Here is a 23,731-nt window from a genome sequence, read left to right on the forward strand (position 1 = left end):
ATGTTTACTATACATTTCCAAGGACATGCACAAGCACACTTGTATCACCAGAACCAAACTGCACAGGTAGAAACAATAGGCTCAACTATGACTGGAACTCCATTTCCTTTGTCATTATATCATGGAAGGCCGAAGCGAGACAGGATCCATCCTATATTCATGCCTTTGAACTCACAGTGCAGCAAAGACGGTTGCCATGACAACATTTTTACAGCATTTAGCACACAGCAATGATTCAAAGAGGAGCCATGCATTAGCAAATGCTGCTCTCTTTTCACCATCAACCGTGTCAATCCTCAAGCGGAAATGCGGTCATTATCAAATTTGTCAACTGCTTGAAATCATTTATACTTTTCCTGCATGCGGTGAGCACACGCTGCAGGGTTGCCATAGAATAAAATAATCAAGCATGCAGGGAAGTTATCAAGGCAGAATTAAAGACTGGACACTTCAAACTATCAGAACAAAAGATTCATTCAAGTTCATGTTGCTGTAGCTTAATTGGTACCAACACCAAGCTGCTGGGTTCAATCCTTGGGAAAACGCATGCGCACACGCGCATATATGTAGCTTAGAGTGCTGGTTAGGGCTGTCACTTTTGTGAAAAAATCATTTTCGATTTTTAATATATAAGTGTTCATTGAATCGATTGTAAAATCGATTTTCCATGTCTAAAAAGACGTTTCCATTTTCAACGCCAAATAACAGACTAACGTAAAGAGAGCGCCGAAAACGCACAAGTCAGCAATATTTCTTATTTATTGTCAGTAAGTTTCGTGCAGAATAAAAAACAGCAACAGTAGTGCAACATTCTCTAAAAAAATATGCAGAGTGGACTGCTGCCATAAATTAAAAACATTACTGCAGGCTTCAACCGGCTGTTTTTATGATTTAGGCAATTCAAAAATTATTTTAAATAATGATTCGATCCATTTCAAAGAACTGTTCAAAAATGAAACTTTAAATAGACTTACTTGAAGTTGAGAACATGCTGTGTATTTTTTTTTATTAAACGTAACCGACACTTAGGCGGCACTAGGCAGTCATAATGAAATGCGCAAAAAGGCTAGGGCCATTACAAATTATTGGTCAGGAAAACAAGTCGATCAACATTTTAGGGGTCAAGAGCAGAGCGCTTTTCATTCACTATATGTCAATCTGTTGAGAAGACGCACTCCGACCGCACTGATGTCCCAGGGAAACTCGGGTACTTCGTTGCCAGCTGCGTATTTCGTACTGCCAATCTTCCATCACAAAAGCGGGTCGCTTTCAGCTCGCATGGGTGGCTCCTTATCATAACTCATCATCTCCTGTTAGGTCACAATTTCGACGCTCTCTCGTGTTGCACAGGTTTATTGACGTTGTCCTCCTTTTACTTTGCAAAACACTAGATGCAGCGATTGAAAGCGTGAAACTATAGGTGCATAAAATTGCTGGGTATTTTCTGTCTAGCTTTCGCACACCTACTGCACTTTCGGAATTCTTTATTTTCTTTTTTTGCTTGTTTGCGAGTTTTGTTACATCTATATTTTTAATTGTTTAATTCTTTTAAAATTAATAGTGTACATATTTGGTTAAAATCGATTACCTATTTTTGTTTTCGAAACTTTTTTTGGTTGGTCCGATCGATTGTGCAATCGATTTTCGAACGAAAAGTGACAGCCCTAGTGCTGGTAGTGTGCACGCAGCTTTACACTGCATTTGTGTTGCCCATCTCCTTCAATGAGGTCCTTAGGAATAGTGATAGACTGATATATTGCAGCAGTCTGTAAATAGGTCGATATTTGTAAGACTTTCAATCAGCCAACAAATGAGTGTCTTTTCATTTTTCTTTTTAATGTGAAGTTACGTTGTGTTACACCTACCAACGCTCGGGCAAAATCTTATACAAACAGTGCCTATCAACATGTCTTGAAGATATTTTGATATTTCTTATGTAACAAATGTTTATAACAGATTTGGTGTTTAATTATAGTTTCACCAATTTTCTCTTATTTTGTTTGTTTCTTTGTGTCCCTCACAGGTTTAGCTCTCATTTACTGAAACAACCTCTGCTTTATACTGTCCTCATATCGCCGAATCGGCCACACTTCATTTGTCAATATTGGTATCGGTAATTTAAATAATCAAATAAACAATTAATAAATATAGATTGACTCCTAATTCTTTTTGTCTGTAAATCGGTCGATATTTGTAAGACTTTCAATCAGCCAACAAATGAGTGTCTTTTCATTTTCTTTTTAATGTGAAGTTACGTTGTGTTACACCCATCAACGCTCGGGCAAAATCTTATACAAACAGTGTCTATCAACATGTCTTGAAGATATTTTGATATTTCTATGTAACAAATGTTTATAACAGATTTGGTGTTTAATTATAGTTTCACCAATTTTCTCTTATTTTGTTTGTTTCTGTATCCCTCACAGGTTTCTGTATCCCTCACAGGTTTATCTCTCATTTACTGAAACAACCTGTGCTTTATACCGTCCTCATATCGTCGAATCCGCCACACCACATTTGTCAATATCGGTAATTTAAATAATCAAATAAATAATTAATAAATATCGATTGACTCCTAATTCTTTTTTGTCCTTGTAACAATTATAAGCAAATGTGTAACCATCCACTGCAGTAACTGACGAAAGATGGATGACGTTAACACTGAAATCGCCAGTTCTCAATTAAAATGAATGGGATTGTTTTGTTTCATTGATGTGTGTCGGGTTTGTTGTAGGGGTGCAATGGTTCTTGATAAAGAATCAAACTGTCTTATTCTCCCACAGTTCGGCATGCACGTGCACCGCGTTTGAGTCGACCATGCATTTCTAATATAGTTTGGTGAAAAACACATAAAACCGACAAGGTATGGTTCTGAATAAGCTCTGCATGGCTCTCTACATGGCCAGCATTTTAAATTTAGTCTTCTATTTAAATTTTTTTTTGCATAGATTCTTAAAATAATACCCAAATGCTGTTTAAATGGTATAGCAGCAATAATAATTTAACAATTACAGCTAACATAATTATGATTACAATGATAATCTAACATGTAAAACACTGATTAACTGTGACATTACAAAAGTGACCTAGAAGGCGCATATACACTGATTAACTGTGACATTACAAAAGTGACCTAGAAGGCGCATATATATATATATATATATATATATATATATATATATATATATATATATATATATATATATATATATATATATATATATATATATATATATATATATATATATATATATATATATATATATATACTAGTCAACATTTGAAGTGGATCAAAAACTTTCATCCAAGTTGTCCTAAGACAAGAACAGATATTGGGTATTGGTTTAAAGGCAACTTTTCGGAAAGGTTTTGATCCACTTCAAATGTTGACTAGTGTATATATATATATATATATATATATATATATAGGTATTGATAGCTGCATTACCAGGATGCTATTACTCCTAAATAGGCCATGTTTTAAAATATACAACAAAAACGTCGTATTCCACATCAACTTGGACCACAAGGATGTTTGTCGGATGTCCATTCACCAGCGCATGCGCACAAACACTCTTTGACAGACAGGTCGGTGTCTCCATCAATAATGAACACATTTGTCACAACACTTCTTGTGTTTTTGGCACTTTCGCCATGTTAAAGCAAGGTCTGGCGCTTAAAATGTTTTGATTCCGCCACCAACGGCGTTTTACAGGATTTACAGTAAACACACAAGTTACATCGAGCCATTTTCATAGCGGAGACACTCAAAATCTTTAAGTCATACTCTCCGAAAGGTTTAACGTTAAGTCTTATTTTCCGGTGGTGGAGTCGCATTTCAATCCGGATAGTCGTCATTACAGTAGTAACATTGGCTGTAGTCGGCTCGTTCTCGTCATGCTCGCGGTTCGTCTTTTCACATTTGCGCGCTTCACGTACCAACGTAGCACGGCAATAAGGAATGATTGATGCTCATATTAGCCAATCTGTGGTCTTCATTAAACGCAAGAACTTAATGGTGAAATTTAACACTAAAAACAATATGTCATTTTATATACAAACTATAACTCTATCTTGACATGCACATGAGGTTCATGTTGGTCCAATTTGATTTCCTCTCTTGCGCACAGTTGTCATCGTTGGTCTCACTCTCTGCCTCCTTCTCATTACGAGGTGTTACTGTAAAAAAAAATGCGCAACACATGGCATTTAAAAAAAACGGATGGTTTATTTATAGTTCGAATACGGATATTTCACGTCATGTTCGAATGCATATTCAAATAAAAAGTGACAGCCCTAATACACACACCGAAACCATGACCCTAAAACCGTGACACACCGAAACCATGAGTAATTTGAACAGTTTCACCCCTAGCTTGTAGTGTGAAGGGGACATAGGACACGTCTGCTAAAATACATACATGAAAATTTGTGATTATCGGCACTGGCCTATAGGGGTGGGCAAAAAAATCGATTCTTAGATGAATCGCGATTCGGACGTGGGCCGATTCTGAATCGATTCACAAATGTCAAGAATCGATTCTTAAATGTTAGTTTACAAAATAACGTCACGTTATCAGAACCAAAAGGCGGAACTCAACTGGGGGAGCGGTGATGCACACGGACAACTTAAGAGAGCGCGCCCTGCAAGAGCGCATAGCCGAGCTTACAAGAGCAGAAGAGAAAGAACACTTTAAATGCTTGTAGGACTATACTGCATATATCTCTACATTGAATTTAGGGCTGTCACCATTACTCTATTCTTTTTGAGGAGTTTTAAAAAAAATCCTTGCGTACATGTCGAGTACTCCTTAAAATAGCGGAGATGCGGTTTAGTGAAACTAACAGTATTAGAAGCATACAAATCAGCGCTACGCTGCCTCTCTCTCCCTCTCGTTTGCTCGCTCACACACACCGTGCGTGTGAATCAGGAACTGCGTGAGGCAAGAATGCGCATCCATGTGAATTTTGGAAGTTAAAGACGACTGAGCTGCAGTGGCCTGGCAAAACACATTTGAGAAGAAAGGCGCAGCAACTCAAAAAGACCTGCATGTTTCACAATTACTCCAAAAGACCATAATGACAATTTTGCGCGTGGAGCAGCAGTTGTGCGATCTACCGGCATTGCCTTTGCGATCGACGAATTGTACACCCCTGCCCTAAACCATCCGCAGACTGTTTAGATATAACATGAATATACTTCTGTAAAAATATGCACATAGTTTGTTATTCAGTCGCTGGGTGCGCTGCATTATATAAATACAGTAATACTGCCAATCACTGTGTATAATGATGATGATTAGACGCTTAACGTTCGTGGAAGTTAATGCCGGTTAACATATAGAATTAATATGTCACGTTAAATTAATATTTCTACAGGTTTTAATGTCTTACAACAGAAACAACACATGTATGTATATAAGAATGACATTATTTATCCCTAGTTGCATTAAAGTACAGTATATGACAGTTCAAAGACTAGCAAAAGCGCAAACATGAACCTGGCTTTGAAAGCAAATGCGACGTAATGACGTCACAGATATGCAAATTAGTACGTCAAGAATCGATTCTGAATCGAATCGGGACCCTAAGAATCGATTCTGAATCGATTCATGAGGGTCCAAGCGATTCCCACCCCTACTGGCCTATAAGATTACTTACTTGGCCAATTAAGATTAAAGGATGGTTCATCTAAAAATTAAAATTATTTCATCATTTGCTCACCATCATGTTGATGTAAACCAAAGATGATATTTTGATATAAAGGTTTGCACACAGTTGATGGTACCCGGAAGTCAATTGGTACCGTCCACTGTGTGCTGCTTACCACCATTTATCAAAAGATGATCTGTGTTTAGCATAATAAAGAAACTCATACGGGTTTACAACCTAAATGTAAATGATGAGTAAATGATGACAATTTTCATTTTTGGGTGAACTCTCCCCTTTAAGATAGCTAAACTTGCTTGAGTCAGCCATGTAATCTACATTATTTTCTTTTGAACCCATCTGAGTAGATTAAATATTAACTTAAACTAGCCCTACAAATTCAATCTCAAGTAAACACTAGACATTATTGTCAAAAGAATATAAAGTACACTAATATTGGCCAGCCCTGTACGTCACAAATACACGCTACATATTGACATCTGCATCATTCACTAAAACCACATATTGTTCAGGCACTAGACAATAGCAGCTAAAAGTGTCATCAACCAATGACAAAACACATTTTGAGCAAAAAAACTAAATGATTAGAAAAGTCATATTTCACTGTGAAGGTCTAATAATATTAATCTGATTATCTTCCCAATGTTGTACTTGTTATGCTGGTTCGATCAGCTCTACATCTTCAACCTGCTGGTATAAGATGGCGGATACCCGCAGAAAATCAGCTCACATCAGCTTATGCTCTCTTTTTAGGATAAAAGTATGTGTGGGTGTCTGCTAAACCTGTCACACTTACTGGGAAACTGGAATCAAGGGTAAAACGAGGCTTCTGGCCTATCAGCAGACATAAGAATGTCACCTTAGTGTAAAACAAAATGCTGCAAAGGATTCTAGGGAATTAGGCGTCTGATTTCTGTGGCATGTTAACCAGAGAAAGGCATTAGTGTAAAACGTAAACACACAAAAGTTTCAGCATAGCTGAAGTAAAACAACAATACCACAACACCTTTATAATTTTGCTGGCGCCGAGTGTGCTTGTTAAAGAGAACCAGCTACTTCAACTTAACTCCTCCCATTTCATATGAATAAACTATATACTACCCAGTATGCTGCTGAACAAACAAATTATGCAGTTTTTGCTACTACTGCTCTCTGGTTTGGACATGGAAATCATGAGGTGGTATTAGCTGGATATTTGCATGGTTTTAAACTCAAATGTAAATACGCTAACCTTATCGCAATGTGGTTGCAAATGTAAACCTGGCGTTTCATAAACACCACCACCACAATGCACAGATTGCTTCACCTGATTGAGGAACTGAGTAAAAATCCGAATCCAGTTGCTGCAACCACTAGATGTTCAAGTATACGAAAAAATGTGTCATGCTTTTAATTGCACTAACAATGCATGGACTTTGGATGCTGGTGTAAAGCGAAATGAAAATAGGCCATATGTTGGTTGCATGAGAACAGTGTCAGCTTTGTGCTAGGTGTGTCCAAAAAAAACAAACACTCTCCACAATCTTTGTGAGTCATCGAGCACCTTCGCAACACTCAGATGTTATACACTCCATACTATATACTTTCGACTCGGCTAGGTAAATATTGGCTAGAGCAACCTGTGTGGTGTAAAGAGAAACCTGGAAATCCGGGTTGTCTTTTAGACGCGCCCACTTCATGAAGAAGCCGCTTGCCGGCACATTTTCTTGCGCATAAGGTATTCAAGTGAGTGATGGATCCTTTTGCTTTCTTTCTTCCCAACGTTCTCTGCATCCGGATCATGTGACACAGCAACAGCGTGCATTCATGTGTGCAGCAGAAGTGTGGGCTGAAAATGAAGAGCGCTTGCCCTCGGCTCAAGTCCCTCCAGCAGAGAACGCCAACACGCACACTCTTAAACGCACTCTTTACCTCAGTTTTGTGGTATCTTTGGTTTCTCCATCAAAGAACCACAATGCGGTGCTTATATGCACTAAAGCTGCAGCAACTGAATGATCAATAACGAAAACAACGAATGGTATTAGTGCAAATTTGAGCAGTGGAGGATCGTCTGAATGAAAGTCTTGAGGGCTGGTCTTGGGTTTACTTGACCCCAGCTGGAAGGGTTTCTTTGATAGGTGCGTTGCTGCATTCAGAAACAGACAGATGATGAGCAAGCCAAATTTTTGCATTTTTAATGTTGGACTTTTTTACTTGACGCTTTAAACATTTTGGGGCGGTTTTCTGGACAGGGCTAAAGGACCGGGTATACTTTCTGTGTCCGTCTCGTCCGTACAGCTTTCAAAGTATACTCAACTACGTGCGGTACGCAATACAAATGATTTCTTATTCAAATTTTTTACTCTACCTGGCTGTCAGGGCAGCACTGATTCGCAACATTTACAGTACAAAATTTAGATCAAACAACAAGAAAACAAAGAACAGGAATCAAACAAACATCATGGGTACAAAAATGCTCCACAGTTTTTGTTCTTTGGAAGAAGTGAAAATAGAAAAATAAAAGACGATGGTGTGTGCAAACGCTGTCTATTGCCTTCGTGTAATTGTTTGTAGTGGAGTGTACGGTCTCATTATTTTCTCACGTATGCGCTGTTGTATACATACTGCGCGGTTTCAAATTTTGGGCTGCACACGGACCCTCCTGATGACGAAAATGACGTCATGCGGATGGCCCTAGTATAGACGGTTTCATCGGGCGTACGTGCGCTGACGCATTACACGTCTGGAATCCGAACTTTACTTCCGGTTTCGTTTTTTTTAATGGTCTGACTAGTTGCTAAACTGATCTCTTCAACAAATGTTCTCTCTGTGTGTTGTTTTTTTTTGCTTGTTATATAAATAAACTACATTTAAAGAACTTTGTTGTTATTTATTCTTAGCGGAGTTTATCGGAAGTTATGTGCGGACCACGACAGCCGCTTGTTTATGTTGTTACTGCTGAAACTGTCTATGGTGACGGCTTTATCCTAGTCCCAGATTAAAATGCATGTTTGTAATTTAAAAACATCTTGTACTAACATACCTTAACATATATCACTGCATTTGTTTTGTCCCGAGAAGCACACCTATATTGTTTTTTGTAAGGTATGTTGGTAAAAACTACTTTAAATGTCCTTATATAATATAAGGCCTAGGCCCGGAATAATCTTAAACCTGTACGGGACACTGCCCCTTTGTGCAACATATATACACTTACGTTTTCATAACTTATAGAAATATTTTCAAAGATTTTATGCTAACGTTTATAAACTTAACCAGATTACTGGTTAAGTGAGTGCAAAGGGTACAAATAAGTGATATCATGTCGACAACTAAAAGTTTCATTTTAATTGGAACAACATTATGGGGGGATCGACTAGACGAATATTCTGCATGTTAACAACACACTTACAGTATAATCTGCTGATATTTAAGAACATAGTCTTAGACACACCAGACACAGATTTGGGAACTTGCAAACCCCTGAGCAGTCTACAACAACTTCCTCCAAGCTTTTGGACGAAGCAGTCGAGCCTACCAAACCAGACGCAGAAGGTTAACAGAGTTTGCAGGTCATGCAAGGCTCTCTTCCTCCACTGAGGCGTATCTTATTGCTGTCTTTCCTCTGCGAATCCCTGCAACAATGGCTGCTTGTGTTGCATGTGCCCGAGCCTGAGGTTTATCAGGACGCACATTTCATGCAGCGCTTTAATGGGTCAGCCCACACAACACAGCCCCGTGACCGTCTCTGTACATCTACGCAATTCAAGGATCCCTCTCTGACCAGTTTAGCAGATCTGCACCATTTTTAACACCAATGTGAACTGCATATCCGTGTGCATCTGATTGCGCCGTTTTCGGCAACAGGTTCGGCTTGTAAAACCACAACCTGGTCAGAGCAACTTTCATTTTCCAGAACTCACATGACACTTTGGCACGGTGTGTTCGAGATTTCCCTTTGAAAGCAAAGGCTTGGTTAAAAACACGATCAGAAACGATAAAATCTTCTCTTGATCTTTCCATCAGGGTTTTATCATTGAGACGAACACTCGTGAACTCAAAACTGGTCGGTCCTAAATAGATTTCGCAACCCGAGTTTCAAATTAAGACTTTGATCTAATTATTTTCATCTAAAAACAATGGAAAGACCCATGGTATCACTACATGGTCCTCTCCTGTTGAAATATCATTTTCTCGTTAGGACCGCTTCCAAATTACAACAGAAAATCCCTATAGCATTCCTTCGGGATTTTGACAAGCCTGTGATGTGGAATTTCATATCCAACAGTGCCACAAACACAGGTACATTACACAATAGTAATGTGACAAAGTAAAAATCAAAACAACAAAACAAGAACATTTCGAAAGAACATCTGAGTAAAATTACAAGCAGGAAAAGAATGACATTTATAGATATTAACTTTAATGCTACCGTTTTGTAATAGTATCACGAATGCATATAGCTCTTACAACGCATTTTATTTAGTATGCGTGTACCCTGAGATCAAACCCTTGCGTTGCTAACGCAATATTTTACCAACTAAGCAACAGGAGCACGAAATACATATAAAGCTTATATTTTAACAAAACACTTACCCAGAAGCAGAAGTTTAAGCTCTCGTCTCGCATCTCGTTTGTCTCTCCGGAGTTGTTTGTCGATCTCGGCGTTGATTCTCTTGGACTCCTTCGCTTCTTCACTCATGCAACAGGCCATCATGGACTCCAGAGTCATCACCGCAACGTTTGGAGATCCCAACCCTGATCTGGCACACTTCTTCTGTTTGCCTCTCTTCGCAAATGAGACAAAGTAACGGGATAGATTTATGGAGCGTGATGTTTGAAAATGCAGCGATCCAGGCCTTTTAATGCATGAAACGCCTATACGGTGAGCTCCAATGATGGGCCTATATGTGACGATAGGGCCCTGGCACTTTTCTTGCACTCAATCTAAAACCAGGATGTCTTGTGGTTTACTCCAAACAATGAATCAACACAGAAAACTACACAAACACAACCCCGGCGTGCTCATACAAACAGATCTGTCTATCAAACCAGGCCAAACGCTGGTTGAGAATCGCAGGCCAGCTGTGTGTGAATCCCTCACTCCACGCAAAAAAATTCCCTCACAAACAGACCTACCCGAGCCCTGTTTGATAATCCGAGATGACTACCAACTAGAGTCCCTGAGGGACAAATGAGCTTGCCACGACATCCGTGCTGTCCTCTGCTGTCTCGCTAAGTTAACCGCCCCGGTGCCCAGACTCACCGAAACACTGTCCATCAGATGCCCGGATCCCTAACTAACACACGGCGACAGGTGGCAGACCACAGCCATCTGCGCTTTTAAAAACACCGTGCGTCCATATAACACGAACTACCGTGCAAACATTTGATTTTAGGGATGCAAAATCCGCAAAGTTAATTAGCTAAGCGCACTAACTAGCTTAATTGGGCAGGCTAACCTGCTAGCTAGCCGGATCCGTATTTACAGTCCACGCGCAGATTTCATCGCTCGTTTCTTTGCATCCGACTAGAGTAAATGGATATTTAAGGCGTAAAATTTGTACGCCAGAGCCTGTCGAAAAATGACACACTTGCGGGCTCCTAAAAATCGACGGAGTGGGAAAAATTCCCGATAATCGCACGTCACCCCCGTCAGTCTCTCCCAGTCCTGTGCGAGTCACACACAAACCTGGAGCTGCGACAGCTAGAGAATGAAACGTGATTGACGGGACGGAAACCCAATCGAGAGAGGAAGCAGGCGAGGGGGCGGGGCCTAGTGAGGCTAGGTTGGTGGAGTAACGGTTGTAGGAAAGATTGGAGCTAACGGGGCGTGTCCCATCACAAACCCTGCTATTCGACTGAATGGACAACGCCCATTCTTAGCCAAACATACGGTTTATGTTGAGTTGTACATTTAAAAACATATTATTTAATAAATTCATCAACCAAGTAGTTAGATTAGTAAACACAGTAAAACATATATATATATATATATATGTTTTACTGTGTTTACTAATCTAACTACTTGGTTGATGAATTTATTAAATAATATGTTATTTAATCAAATAGTCTAAAGTTGCCTTTATCTATGAGCAGATACACCAATATATATATATATATATATATATATATATATATATATATATATATATATATATATATATATATATATATATATATATATATATATATATATATATATATTGGTGTATCTGCTCATAGATAAAGGCAACTTTAGACTATTTGATTAAATAATTTTCAAATTATTACCTTTGTTAGCTGTTAAAACAAATTAAAGCAAATATGCATTCACAAACAAGCCTGAGTTTGACTCATTCACAAAAAGCAAACGCTGTTCCTGTATCTCAATTGGTCGAACATTGTAAGTTAGCAATAATATTGGGTTCGATCCCAGAGAGCACATTTATTGATTATCAAATCTACACTGTAAGTGGCTTTAGGTAAAAGCAATAGCCAAATATGTGAATGCGTTTTAGCTCAGTTTACGATAAAAGTGACACGAGATTAAAGAATTGTAGAAGACTCTTAGCTCTTTAACGACACCATGTGGAAATTACTTGAATGTAAAAAGCCAGCTATTTAGGAAGTAGGTCACTCTATCCCCATGACACTTTTCATTGAAAGTAAATTGAAGCACTTATGAAACACGTGCATTAAAAGCGGCAATCAATTAGTTTGTAATTATGAAGTTAACAGTTCACTTTGCTTGATTTCATGAAATATCCTCTTACTTGGCATTGAGGATATTTTTAAACAGCCTCTATTACACTCAATTCTGATTTTACTAGATTCAATAATAGTATTCAATAAGGTACATGTAAGCTAGCTAATGAATCGTGACTATAAACACAATACTAATCACTATTAAACCAACTACCAGTAGCTGTGACTTGAGTATTAGCCTATGTTTTGAGGATTGTCATGTCGCATTCCTTTAAGTTGCTGGTGGCTGCAGCTCCGCATACCTGTATACATTACAGGAAGACTTTCGAGAAAAGCCAGTCGTTTATCGATAGTGACAAAAAATGACAAAACCTCCGCGTTTGGGAAAACTCCTTCAAGTGGCAGTCGGTCAAGTTATTTCAAAGAAGGTGGACGTTGTTTACAATTTTAAGGACTAACTAGGAATCAAGCGTAACTAATATTTTCATGCTATGCTTTCGTTAGCTAATTCTTAGAATGTTAAAACGTAAGACTACTTCGTGAAGTTTTCTTATATTGTTACAAACTTTTTTTATATAAACAATTTTTTTATTTTATGTTTAATGTACAGTTTTTGATCATTTAGAAACGTAAGAATTAATATTGTTTATTTATTTATTTTACAGAAGAAATGGGTAAGTGTTGCATATATTTTCTGCCCAAAGGGCAAAGAGATGCCATCGCAATAAGCAATGAAATCAAACACATCCTTGCGGAGCAGAAAAAACAAGAACTTCGAGAAATCAAAGTGCTTTTACTAGGTAAGAGTATATTTCTAATAGTAAAACTACAAATAGTCATTGGATTAAAAGTTGAATGCCTCTTAGATCATGCATAGGTTGTAAATGTAGCCATGGTGTCTGATAAAATTATTGAACATTGTGCATTCCCTTACGAAAACTAACCATGGTTTTATTGTGGTAAAAGTGTAGTAACCATGGTTTTTTGGTGTATTGATTACTATCAGCAAACCATAGTTTTAGTACACTAACCATGGTTTAACTATGGTTTATCAAGAAATTTAAAAAATACATTTTATTATATACAGGTACAAACAATATTTTCAAATAATGCCTTGGATTGCAAACAAAGACTTAATTTCAGGTTGTGCATGGTATCAAATATATTGTATGCAAACACACCCAGTGGTTTCTGACTCAAATAAAAAAAAACATCTCAATTGTTTTAGCACCTTTCACAACAAGCCTGATAACATTCCACTGTGTATAATAATAATAATAATTAACCCTTCAGATCCATGTATATTGTGACCGCTGTAAGCTGTGTAAAATACTTCAATATCTATGATAGATTTTATTTCTTTGATAGGCACAGGAGAAAGCGGAAAGACCACATTTATGAAGCAAATGAGGATCATTCATGGAGAAGGTTTTTCAGAAGATGAGAGGCGTAGCTACACTAAACTGGTTATACAGAATATCTTTACAGCTATGAAGGCAATGACACAGGCCATGTCCACCCTAAAGATTCCATACGTCAACCCACAAAATGAGGTAACCGAAGCAGAATATTAAACAAATAGATTTCATTAGATTCTCTTTATTTTAAATTTTGCATTCTCAAATAATGTTCGGATTGATTCACATTAATCAAAACAGAAGAGACCAAAGTTTGTTAGTCGCATATTTTTCACTCTGGAGAATAGTAAATATATTTTTAAAGGGACAGTTCACCCAAAAATGAAAAATCTGTCATCATTTACTCACTCTCATGTTGTTACAAACCTGTAAACCCATTGGCTTCCATTGTATTCTTTTTTCCTACTGTGGAAGTCAATGGTGCTTCTGTTTCCTGCTTGATTTCAAAATATATTCTTTTGTGTTTATATGCATGTTTAAATTTATACAGGTTTGTAACAACATGAGAGTGAGTAAATAATGAATTTTCATTTTTGTGTGAACTGTCCCTTTAAGCTTACCTTTTTGTGTTAACATGCCCCAGTGGCAGTCATGCTGTGTGGGGTAAGTTGTCACAGTAAAACCAGCCATTCACTGCATTAATGGTTGTTTATGAAAAAAAAAATACAGTTTGAGTTTAATGAGGGCAAAAGGGGTTTTAATGAACTACATGTATACTCCCATTAAGGACTGTAATGTATTTATTAAGTTTTAATCAAATCCGCAGGTATACTCCCAGATTTTCAGATGTCTTGATGATCAGGATATTTATCGGATAGTTCAGATTCAAAAAGGTCATGTGGAGGCTATCCGACATCTTTGGGACGATAAAAGCTTCAAGATCTGCTACAGTCGACGTGGAGAGTATCAGCTTATAGATTCCACTACTTAGTGAGTGTGTCAATATGAAAAGCATGTCATATAAAAGGCCTTGTAATTGCAAAAAATGTAATTGTCATATTTGTTTCTCTTTGATAAATGCTAAGTTTTATTAAGAACTTGGACCGTATCGCGGCTGAAGCCTATATCCCAACAGATCAAGATGTTCTACAAGTCCGATTCCCCACCTCGGGTATCACAGATCACTGCTTTAATATGGATAAGATCAGACTTAGGTATGACACCAAACATATGGCAACTCAAAATGCCCCTGTAAGGAATTGAAAAGATTTTTTAAAAAAATCATGTTTAAGCTTAAGAACGTAAGGGAAAGGAAGAAGGAAAAGATTATAAGGGATAGACTGGAAAATCCCCTGCAGATTTGTTTTCTTTTAAGCTCCACCTACTCACACAACATATGTTAATCATACTCTTTATTATGGACAATGTTGACAGCTCTTTGTTCATTCAGATTAAATCTTTTGGCGGGATATTGCATGCATATATTTTTAAAGTTAATACCTAAATGTTTTCCTTGTTTGTTTGTCATTTAATCCGACAGCATTATTCACTAAAGTCCAGAAGTAAATGTGATTTCCTATTTTTTAGGTTATTGTTTAACTTAATACAAAATCTAATTAGACAGATCTACATCGATCTCTTTCCAGGATTGTAGATGTTGGGGGACAAAGGGGGCAGAGACGAAAATGGATCCATTGCTTTGAGAATGTGACATCAGTCATATTTTTAGCCTCCCTCAGCGAGTATGACCAACTGTTGGAGGAGAATAACACGGATGTAGGTTACTTTGCTTTTCTCATTCCCTCTCTTACTGGCATTAGTTAGTGCGGGACTGTTTTTGGTTGGGTAAATCCTTTTGACCAACAGGATGATTGTATTGCAGCTTGTTCTCTGCAAGACCTACCCACACTTAGACAGGAAAAACATAATGTTATCTGTAGCAGATTATATCACAGTAATAGATTAGCATGGAAAGGAGATATTTAAACTGATAAATATTTAAAAAGCATGACAGTATCTGTCAAGGGTTGCATAAAAAACGCCAAACCATGCACCCATTTAACAGTCTGTCATATTAAAGACCAGTGGCACCGAGGGGTGCACATTCAAAATATGTGCTCGGTGCATCATGTTAACAATGTGCATCATGCGTCTTGTCAAAAGAACGTCTCTTTTATCATAAACCCCTTTGAAGGGTCTGCAGCAGGCTCATATTTTGACATCACGTGTGATGGACATCAGTTTACATGATGCAGAGTTGGAAGTGGATTATTGAAATAAAGTGTTTAGGGTAAGGGTCAGTGAATGCAAAATCAGCTAAAAGTGGGTGAATCATATAATCAAAAGAGTAGTGTGATGACCTCTGGTGGTACCACTCTAGAAATTGCAGGCTATTGATGAAATAATACTTTAGTTATCAGGATACTCATGCCACTGGCTACTTTTTTGCCATATAATAAAAATGAATGGGGACAGGGGATGTCAAGTTTTAAAATCACTTTGAAAGCACCATAAAATTACAAGTAAATACTCTTAGAATAAAATACAAAAGCTGTCACTGGGGCAGTACCATTTTAAAACTAGAGATAGACCGATCGGCCGGCAAATATATCAGGCCGATATTTGCGAATTTTATGTGTATCGGCATTGGCCGATACGTGGCTGCCATGTTCGCCGATTTTTTTTTCTGCATTATTTACAGACAGAGTGCTGGAATTCGCAAGGGATTGCAGGTCATGTGACTAAAAACAACCAACCTTTCCACAACATTTCCATGACAACATCGAAAGCTCGGCCTAAAAGCTGATTATAGCTGAACCAAGTGGGGTTTTATTTCTCATCTCTATTGGGGCGGTTTTCCAGACAGGGATAAGACTAATCCTAGACTAAAATAAATGTAAGAACTGTCCAAACTAATAACATCTCTTTTTAACAAATCTTAAAATACATCAGTGCCCTGTGTTTTGCCTCAAAATGCACAAGTGATGTTTTTAGTAAGGCATGTTTGTTAAAACTAGTTATATTTCCTAATTAAACTAAGCTCTAGTCCTAGTTTAAGATAATTCCTGTCTGGGAAACCACAGCTATATTTATTTGTAGTAGTAAAGTGCTAGAAATCAATATCCTTTGCTGATAGTTCCTCGTCATTGTGGAGAGTGCAGTTCATGGTTCCATAGCACCTTCACTTGTTTTTACTATTTGTTAAATATCATTTTTTTTTAAGTTCAATAAATGTTACTTTTTTAAATCGAGACTTGTAACATTTGGCATCATCATTGTGACATTTTTTTATGATGTAAACTGAGTGAGCAAAAGCAGTATCGGCTCCAAATATCGGCTCAAGAAAATCGGCAGCCTGTATCGGTCATCGGCTAAGGCTGATGAAACAAAAATCGGCATAGGCACTGAAAAATCCATCGGTCGATCCATATTTAAAACGTACATCTTTGTACATAAAGGGTGCATATTAGTACCTCAAAAGTACATAATGGTACCTCAGAGTTACATATCTGTACCTAAATGGTATCCCAGTGACAGCTTTTGTAGCTTTTTTTGACAGTGTATAATTAAATAGAGTTGCACCATATCCCAAATCCTTTGAAAACACCCAATAATTTTGTGTAAAAAAAAGGTGATAGCACAATAATTTAGTACCACAAAACCAAACTGAATAAAAAGTTTTCATATCAGTTTTGAGATCTCATTGATCCATTCCCAGTGAAACACAGCTCACTTGACTGAAATAACTTTCAGAGAACCATACTATAAATTTATTGAGGTGAACTATTTATTAAAATCTCAGTTTTTGGATCCTCTACACCAGGAGTACCCAAATTTGGTCCTGGAGGGCCGGTGTCCTTGCCACAGCACACCTGCCTGGAAGTTTCTAGTATGTTTAATAAGACCTTAAAGGAACACACCCACATTTTGGGAATTTAACTTATTCATCGTATCCCCCAGAGTAAGTCCATACATACCTTTTCATCTCCGTGCATCCCGTAGCTCTGTCTGACGCACCCGCCGCTAGCTTAGCTTAGCACAAAGACTAGAAGTAAATGGCTCCAGCTAGCATACTGCTCCCTATAAGTGACAAAATAATGCCAACGTTTTCCTATTTATATGTATTGATTTGTATAGTCATATCGTGTACAAATAACAAGGTCATATGAGACACAGCAATCATTTAACAGTATACATACTGGGAACTATATTCTCAGAAGGCGAAGCACTGCTACATGGGCGGAGTGACTCTGAGCGAACTCTCTGCTCCTCACCACTGGTTCTCGGGTGCTGCGAGCAAATCACTCCGCACAAGAAGCAGTGCTTCACATGGTGTGACTATACAAATCACAACAAATAAATAGGAAAATGTTTGCGTTCTGGGAGCAGTATGCTAGCTGGAGCCACTCACTTTCAGTCTTTGTGCTGCGCTAAGCTAGCGGGGGTGCATCAGACAGAGTTACGGCACGCGCGGGGATGAAAAGGTATGTATGGACTTATCTAACTCTGGGGGATACGGTGAATAAGCTAAAGTCCCAAAATGTGGGCGTGTTCCTTTAAAGAGCTGCTTCAGGTGTATTTGATTAGGGTTGGAGGCTCTGCAGGACATTGGCTCTCCAGGACCTAGTTTGGGTATCCCTGAAACTCTATTGTAAAATAAATCTATTATGCTTGCATTGCTCAGTGATACAGCATTGCATTAGAAGTGCAAAAGGTCATAGGTTCAAACCCAGGGAACACACATTCTGATAAAAAAAAGGTTAATGTAAGAGATTTTTTTGTACCTTTTCTCACTGGCTTGCAGAATCGCATGCAAGAGAGCTTGTCTCTTTTCTACACAACCATCCACTCAGAATGGTTCCGCAATTCCTCCGTTATCCTCTTCTTGAACAAACAAGACATCCTGGCTGAAAAGATTCAGATCTCTGACTTAAGAGCATATTTTCCTGAATATAAAGGTAGTGTGTTGTATCTGCAACCTATCTGTAACCAAATGTTGTTATGCTTTGTATTTGTTTTAAATGGTCTCCTTTATACCAACAACCCTAACACCTGACTTCCATGGTTTTGTTCCATCCTTAGGTAAACGGCGAGACAAACTTGATGCCATGAACTTCATTAAACAGTTGTATCAACACGAGACAATTTGTCGTGAGAAAAATAGCACCAAAGGCATCTACTGTCACTTCACCTGCGCCACAGACACCAACAATATCAGGAAAGTCTTCAGTGATGTCAAAGACACTGTTCTCATGAAATCTCTACAAGAGTTCATCTTTACCTGAAAGAAACGTCTGGACTAAAAGGTCTACAGTATACAGTCAGAGGTTTATTCTGGCCACGATCAGCCCATCCGAACAGAGAGAATAGTGTTCATTGTATCAGCCTCACCAACCTTTACTGGTAAAATTACTTTCGAGGCAAACTGACAAAAACTGTGGTTTTCTTAATCAGGTTGCAAAAAGTCAGGCAATTACATAAGAGCTTGCCAGATCATCAAAGTACTTTCTGGATTTGCATGTAAGATACAGAGTGTTGGAAGGCCATGGGTGTGAACTTCAGTTCCACTCAAGACTGATGTTCATCTCAAGTATATGATTTCCAAATCAATGCAGAACATTTGTATGTGTATGTATGTATGTATGTATGTATTAAAATGTTTCCCTTTAATATTTTGTAGAGTTAAAAATTGTGCTTTTGTATATTCATTAACTAAGTAGCCTAAATGTTTTAGTGTTTTTATAACAGCGCATGCTTGGCATAAATTATGAATGAAAAAAAATGCATAGTTTTTACTTTAATAGTCAATTGAATTATTAATCTGATAACAAATATATTCTAGAGACTGTAACAAGACAGAGAATAAATGTGACCTTGGACCAAAAAAACTGTCATAAGTAGCATTTTTATATTTTTTCCAGCTTCCCAAAAATACATTGAATAGGTCAACATTATCGAATATGGAAATAAGATATTTTGTAAATTTTTACTACTGTAAATATTAAACATTTATTTAGCATTAGTTATATGTGTAATATGACTTCATTTGGACAACTTTTAATAATACGTTGAGTTTTCTTAAAATATAGTGCATCATTTTTGCATCCACTTTTTATGTAAGTTTCACATAGAATTTTGAGCAATTGCAAAAAATGATGCACTATATTTTTAAGTAATTCCAGCCATTATTTTTTGCAGCATAGGGGATTTAAAAAATATATATTTAGATTTTTTTGCACCCTCAGATTCCAGATTTTCAAATAGTTGTATCTCGGCCAAATACTGTCATATTCTAACAAACTATACACTCACCTAAAGTATAATTAGGAACACCTGATCACTTTCTCATTAATGCAATGGTGTAATGGTTTGGGGGATGTTTTCTTGGCACACTGTAGGCCCCTTAGTGCCAATTGGGCATCGTTTAAATGCCACGGCCTTTCTGAGCATTGTTTCTGTCCATGTCCATCCCTTTATGACCACTATGTACTCATCCTCTGATGCCTACTTCCAGCAGGATAATGCACCATGAAACAAAGCTTGAATCATTTCAAATTGGTTTCTTAAACATGACAATGAGTTCACTGTACTTAAATAGCCCCCACAGTCACCAGATCTCAACCCAATAGAGCATCTTTAGGATGTGGTGGAACGGGAGCTTTGAGCACTGGATGTGCATCCCACAAATCTCCATCAACTGCAAGATGCTATCCAATCAATATGGGGCAACATTTCTAAAGAATGCTTTCAGCACCTTGTTGAATCAATGCCACGTAGAATTAAGGCAGTTCTGAAGGCGAAAGGGGGTCAAACATCATTCATTACAGCGAGATGGTCTTTCTGTTGGGCCTTAGGCCTGTCACACCTCCTACAGTGCCTCGGGGACTATGCATGGCAGGGGCGTTCTCTTCCCTGAGGCAGGCCTAAACCTGAACGCATACCACATGGCTTTGCTGCAGGGTCTTCAGCTGGGGACCACCACTTATTAACGTTTCGCCCCTTGACCCAGTACGTCTCCTGGTTGCAGGCGGTGACCAGGGACGTCTCCCTGACACCCCCTGCAGCAAAACCTAATTAATTCTCCAAGCCTCCCCATGTCTCATCGTTTCAGCCAGAGCCAGTGGCTTGCTTTCTCCGCTTCCTCAGAGAGCTACTTGGTGGATCTACTCAGTGTGGCTCCCCATTGTCCCAGGTCCCTGAGCAGGCATGATATTGATCTGCCCACAAAGCCTCTTGCTTCCACTTCCACTGGGTACAACCTCACACTCCATCCACTTTCTCTACACTCAGCGACCAAGTCTGTGTACTTCGCCTTTTTTCTCTCATATGCAGCTTCCAGTCCCTCCTTCCATGGCACTGTCAGCTCGATCAGTATCACTGACTTTACATCTACAGACCACAGCACCACATCTGGTCTTAATGTGGTGCTGCATATCTCCTGTGGGAAATGGAGTTGCCTTCCCAGATCTACTTCCATCTTCCACCCCACCCCTGATGTTAATAACTTGGCAGGTGGTCTCTTGCTGGTATGCCTGGCGGATTCTCCCTGCCTGAGACAGTGGTTCCTGAATCGGCTCTGTGATGGACTTTTCTCCAGCGCCTCTGCCAGCTTCCTGAGCACTTGTTCATGCCGCCATCTAAGCCGACCTTGTATCAGCGCTGTTTTACAGCCTGATAGAACATGCTGGAGTGAGGCGTTGATGGTCCTGCAGAGATCACAGGATTGTTCTGTTCCAAGCCATTGGTGGAGGTTTTTTGGACACGGGAGGGTGTCGTATGTTCCCCTAATGAGGAAACTGAGCCGGTTTCCAGAACTCTGCCCAGCTGATTGCTCGGCTCACGACGCCCTCCCACGTTGTCCACCGCCCCTGCTGCCCCTGTATCACAGACCTTACTCTGAGCTCCTCCTGCTCAATATTGGTGACCTATTCTACCACTAGGTCCTTTCCCTCCCTCCTACTTGCCTTGGACCATCGAATTGGTGGCTCGCTCCATCCAAGGCCTGCCCGCCCTGTCTGAACCATGCCCACAATTTGTTGATGTTGCAATCTTCCAATCACCTTCTGCACCTCCTCCTTCGCCCTCCATTTCCTTCCAGTCTCAACTCTGGCATTTGCATCAGCCACTGTCCTGTTGGTGAAGTCCCTTAATTCCATCACCAGGCTTGCCTTCTCCTGCCTATACCCCAAGGTAATGGATAAATTTATCTTTTTTAATAAAGCTCGGTGGGTATAGATTTGTGGTGTTAAGCCCACTAGTCGGGGGCGGGACTTCAGTCCTTAAAAGGGCGTCACTGCATCCATTTCCTAAAACATTCGCCGTCCCGTGCATTTTTCTCGTTCTCCCTAAACCGAACTGTGCAGAGTCTGTCACTGGGATGACGTATCTTCAATACGTATATGTATGTGTGTGTGTATGTATGTGTATGTATGTATGTATGTATGTATGTATATGTATATATGTATATATATATATATATATGTATGTATGTATGTATGTTTGTGTATATGTACATGTGTATACATATGAATGGCCCCTACGCTAATTGGGTTTTGTTTTTCTTTCTTCATGTCTCGTCCTTGTCTCCGAGGACACTTGAGACAAACAGACCCAGTTCCGGTAAATGTGAAAGTCGGCACACCTCTGACTCACCGGCAGACCGTCAACGTGATGCCCAGCTGATGCATGACCAACGACCACCAGCAGAACCCGCTTTACCTCCGCCTAATCTCCTTAATCGTTTCAATGTATATATAAATATATCTCCCAAGGGTTTTTCCCTCCTAAGACTTTTTTTTACTTCCCCTGCTGAGTCTGGGGTTTTTTTTCTCATAGGGGGTTTTTCAACCCGGGGAGGCAGCCTTCTTGGGCTTAACTTAGCACCCTCTTCTTTACGTTACATTAGCAATACGCACGCTTATAATGTTGATTCATAGCCGCAGCAAATTTAGCTGCTTTTGCTATCGTGTATTATGTTGTGCTATCTGTCGTTTTTCAATGCTTTCCACTGCTTCTATTATTGTAAAGCTGCTTTGAAACAATCACAAATTGTGAAAAGCGCTATATAAATAAAATTGAATTGAATTGAATTAAATTTTAGGGGTAACTGGAGTGCATTACATCCATACAGACCAGCAGCTGAAAAGCATCATGGTAGGCCAAGCCACTTGCGGATGAAGGTATTGGCGGTTGCCTCCATCCGGTTTACTGCTGATGAGGTAACTTCACACAGCTTCAGAGGCCACATCACCCTTGGGTAAAGGGTGAAGTGATAACACTACACCTTGTACTTTCCAGGTAACTGGCTAGCGTCGATCTTGGACAGGCCTTCTAGCAGCTGCTGAAGGATGAGTTTCCCCATATCTTTGTCTGAAAGACCAGATGTAAACAGTCTTCCCAAGCTTCGGATAGACTGATCCACGATGTGGGGGATGTCTTCCCTGCTGATGGTGAAGGTGACTCTGTCATTTTTTCTCCCCCTTTCTCAATGAAAGGCTCCTTGACTTTTGCGGCTTGAACTTCATTTTTGGCCCAGGTGATCAGCTCATCCAGCCTCTTAAGCAGCCTGACTGTACATGGGGCAGTTTGTAGCAAGCAGGTGATGTCATCCACCCACCACCTGCCTTGCCCCGATCAAGATCACTTCAAATGCTGCCACGAAGAGGATTAGAGAAATTGAGCATCCCATTGCGATCCCTACTTCCAGTTTTTGCCAGCCAGTAGTGACTTTCTACAGTGCAAAGCACATGTACATTTCCTGGTAGTAGTTCATGATCATGGTCCTGATGTTGTCTGGGATGTAGAAGAATTCCAATGCGTGGGCTATTAGCAGGTGTGGCACTGACCCATAGGCATTAGCTAGATCTTGCCATACGACATGCAGATCTGTCTTCTCCCTTTTAGCCATCTGGTTCTGTTCCCAAATCATGGAAGCAAGTTCTACACAGCCAGGGAAACCTGCAATCCCGACTTTCTGACAACTGGTATTAATGTAGTTGTTCTCTGTGAGGTAGGTGGTCACTCTTCTTGCCATCACA

The 23,731-nt window shown here is 39.1% G+C and overlaps 2 protein-coding genes across 4 annotated transcripts in view; one reads left to right on the forward strand and one right to left on the reverse strand.

The window, feature by feature from the left end:
* Positions 1-11,346, reverse strand: part of LOC135729303 (guanine nucleotide-binding protein G(q) subunit alpha) — a 31,797-nt gene extending 20,451 nt beyond the window's left edge. For both annotated transcript variants that reach the window (XM_065246854.1, XM_065246851.1), the window contains exon 1: positions 10,246-11,346. In XM_065246854.1, the coding sequence (XP_065102926.1) occupies positions 10,246-10,381 (136 nt within the window). In that variant the 5' untranslated portion in view covers positions 10,382-11,346. The remainder of the gene's footprint in view (positions 1-10,245) is intronic.
* Positions 11,347-12,633: 1,287 nt separating this feature from the next.
* LOC135729315 (guanine nucleotide-binding protein subunit alpha-14-like) lies at positions 12,634-19,492 on the forward strand. Of its 2 annotated transcripts, none has more exons than XM_065246870.1 (8): positions 12,634-12,764; positions 13,002-13,136; positions 13,705-13,889; positions 14,521-14,684; positions 14,780-14,908; positions 15,341-15,470; positions 18,499-18,652; positions 18,777-19,491. In XM_065246870.1, the coding sequence occupies exons 2-8, from the start codon at positions 13,007-13,009 to the stop codon at positions 18,977-18,979; spliced, it is 1,095 nt and encodes a 364-aa protein (XP_065102942.1). In that variant the 5' UTR covers positions 12,634-12,764; positions 13,002-13,006; the 3' UTR covers positions 18,980-19,491. The 2 variants fall into 2 exon arrangements, with proteins under 2 accessions (XP_065102942.1, XP_065102932.1); XM_065246860.2 differs by having other exon boundaries at positions 12,745-12,862; positions 18,777-19,492.
* The last annotated feature ends 4,239 nt before the right edge of the window (positions 19,493-23,731 follow it).

The sequence above is a fragment of the Paramisgurnus dabryanus genome, chromosome 24 (assembly GCF_030506205.2).
Source record: "Paramisgurnus dabryanus chromosome 24, PD_genome_1.1, whole genome shotgun sequence".
NCBI lineage: Eukaryota > Metazoa > Chordata > Actinopteri > Cypriniformes > Cobitidae > Paramisgurnus > Paramisgurnus dabryanus.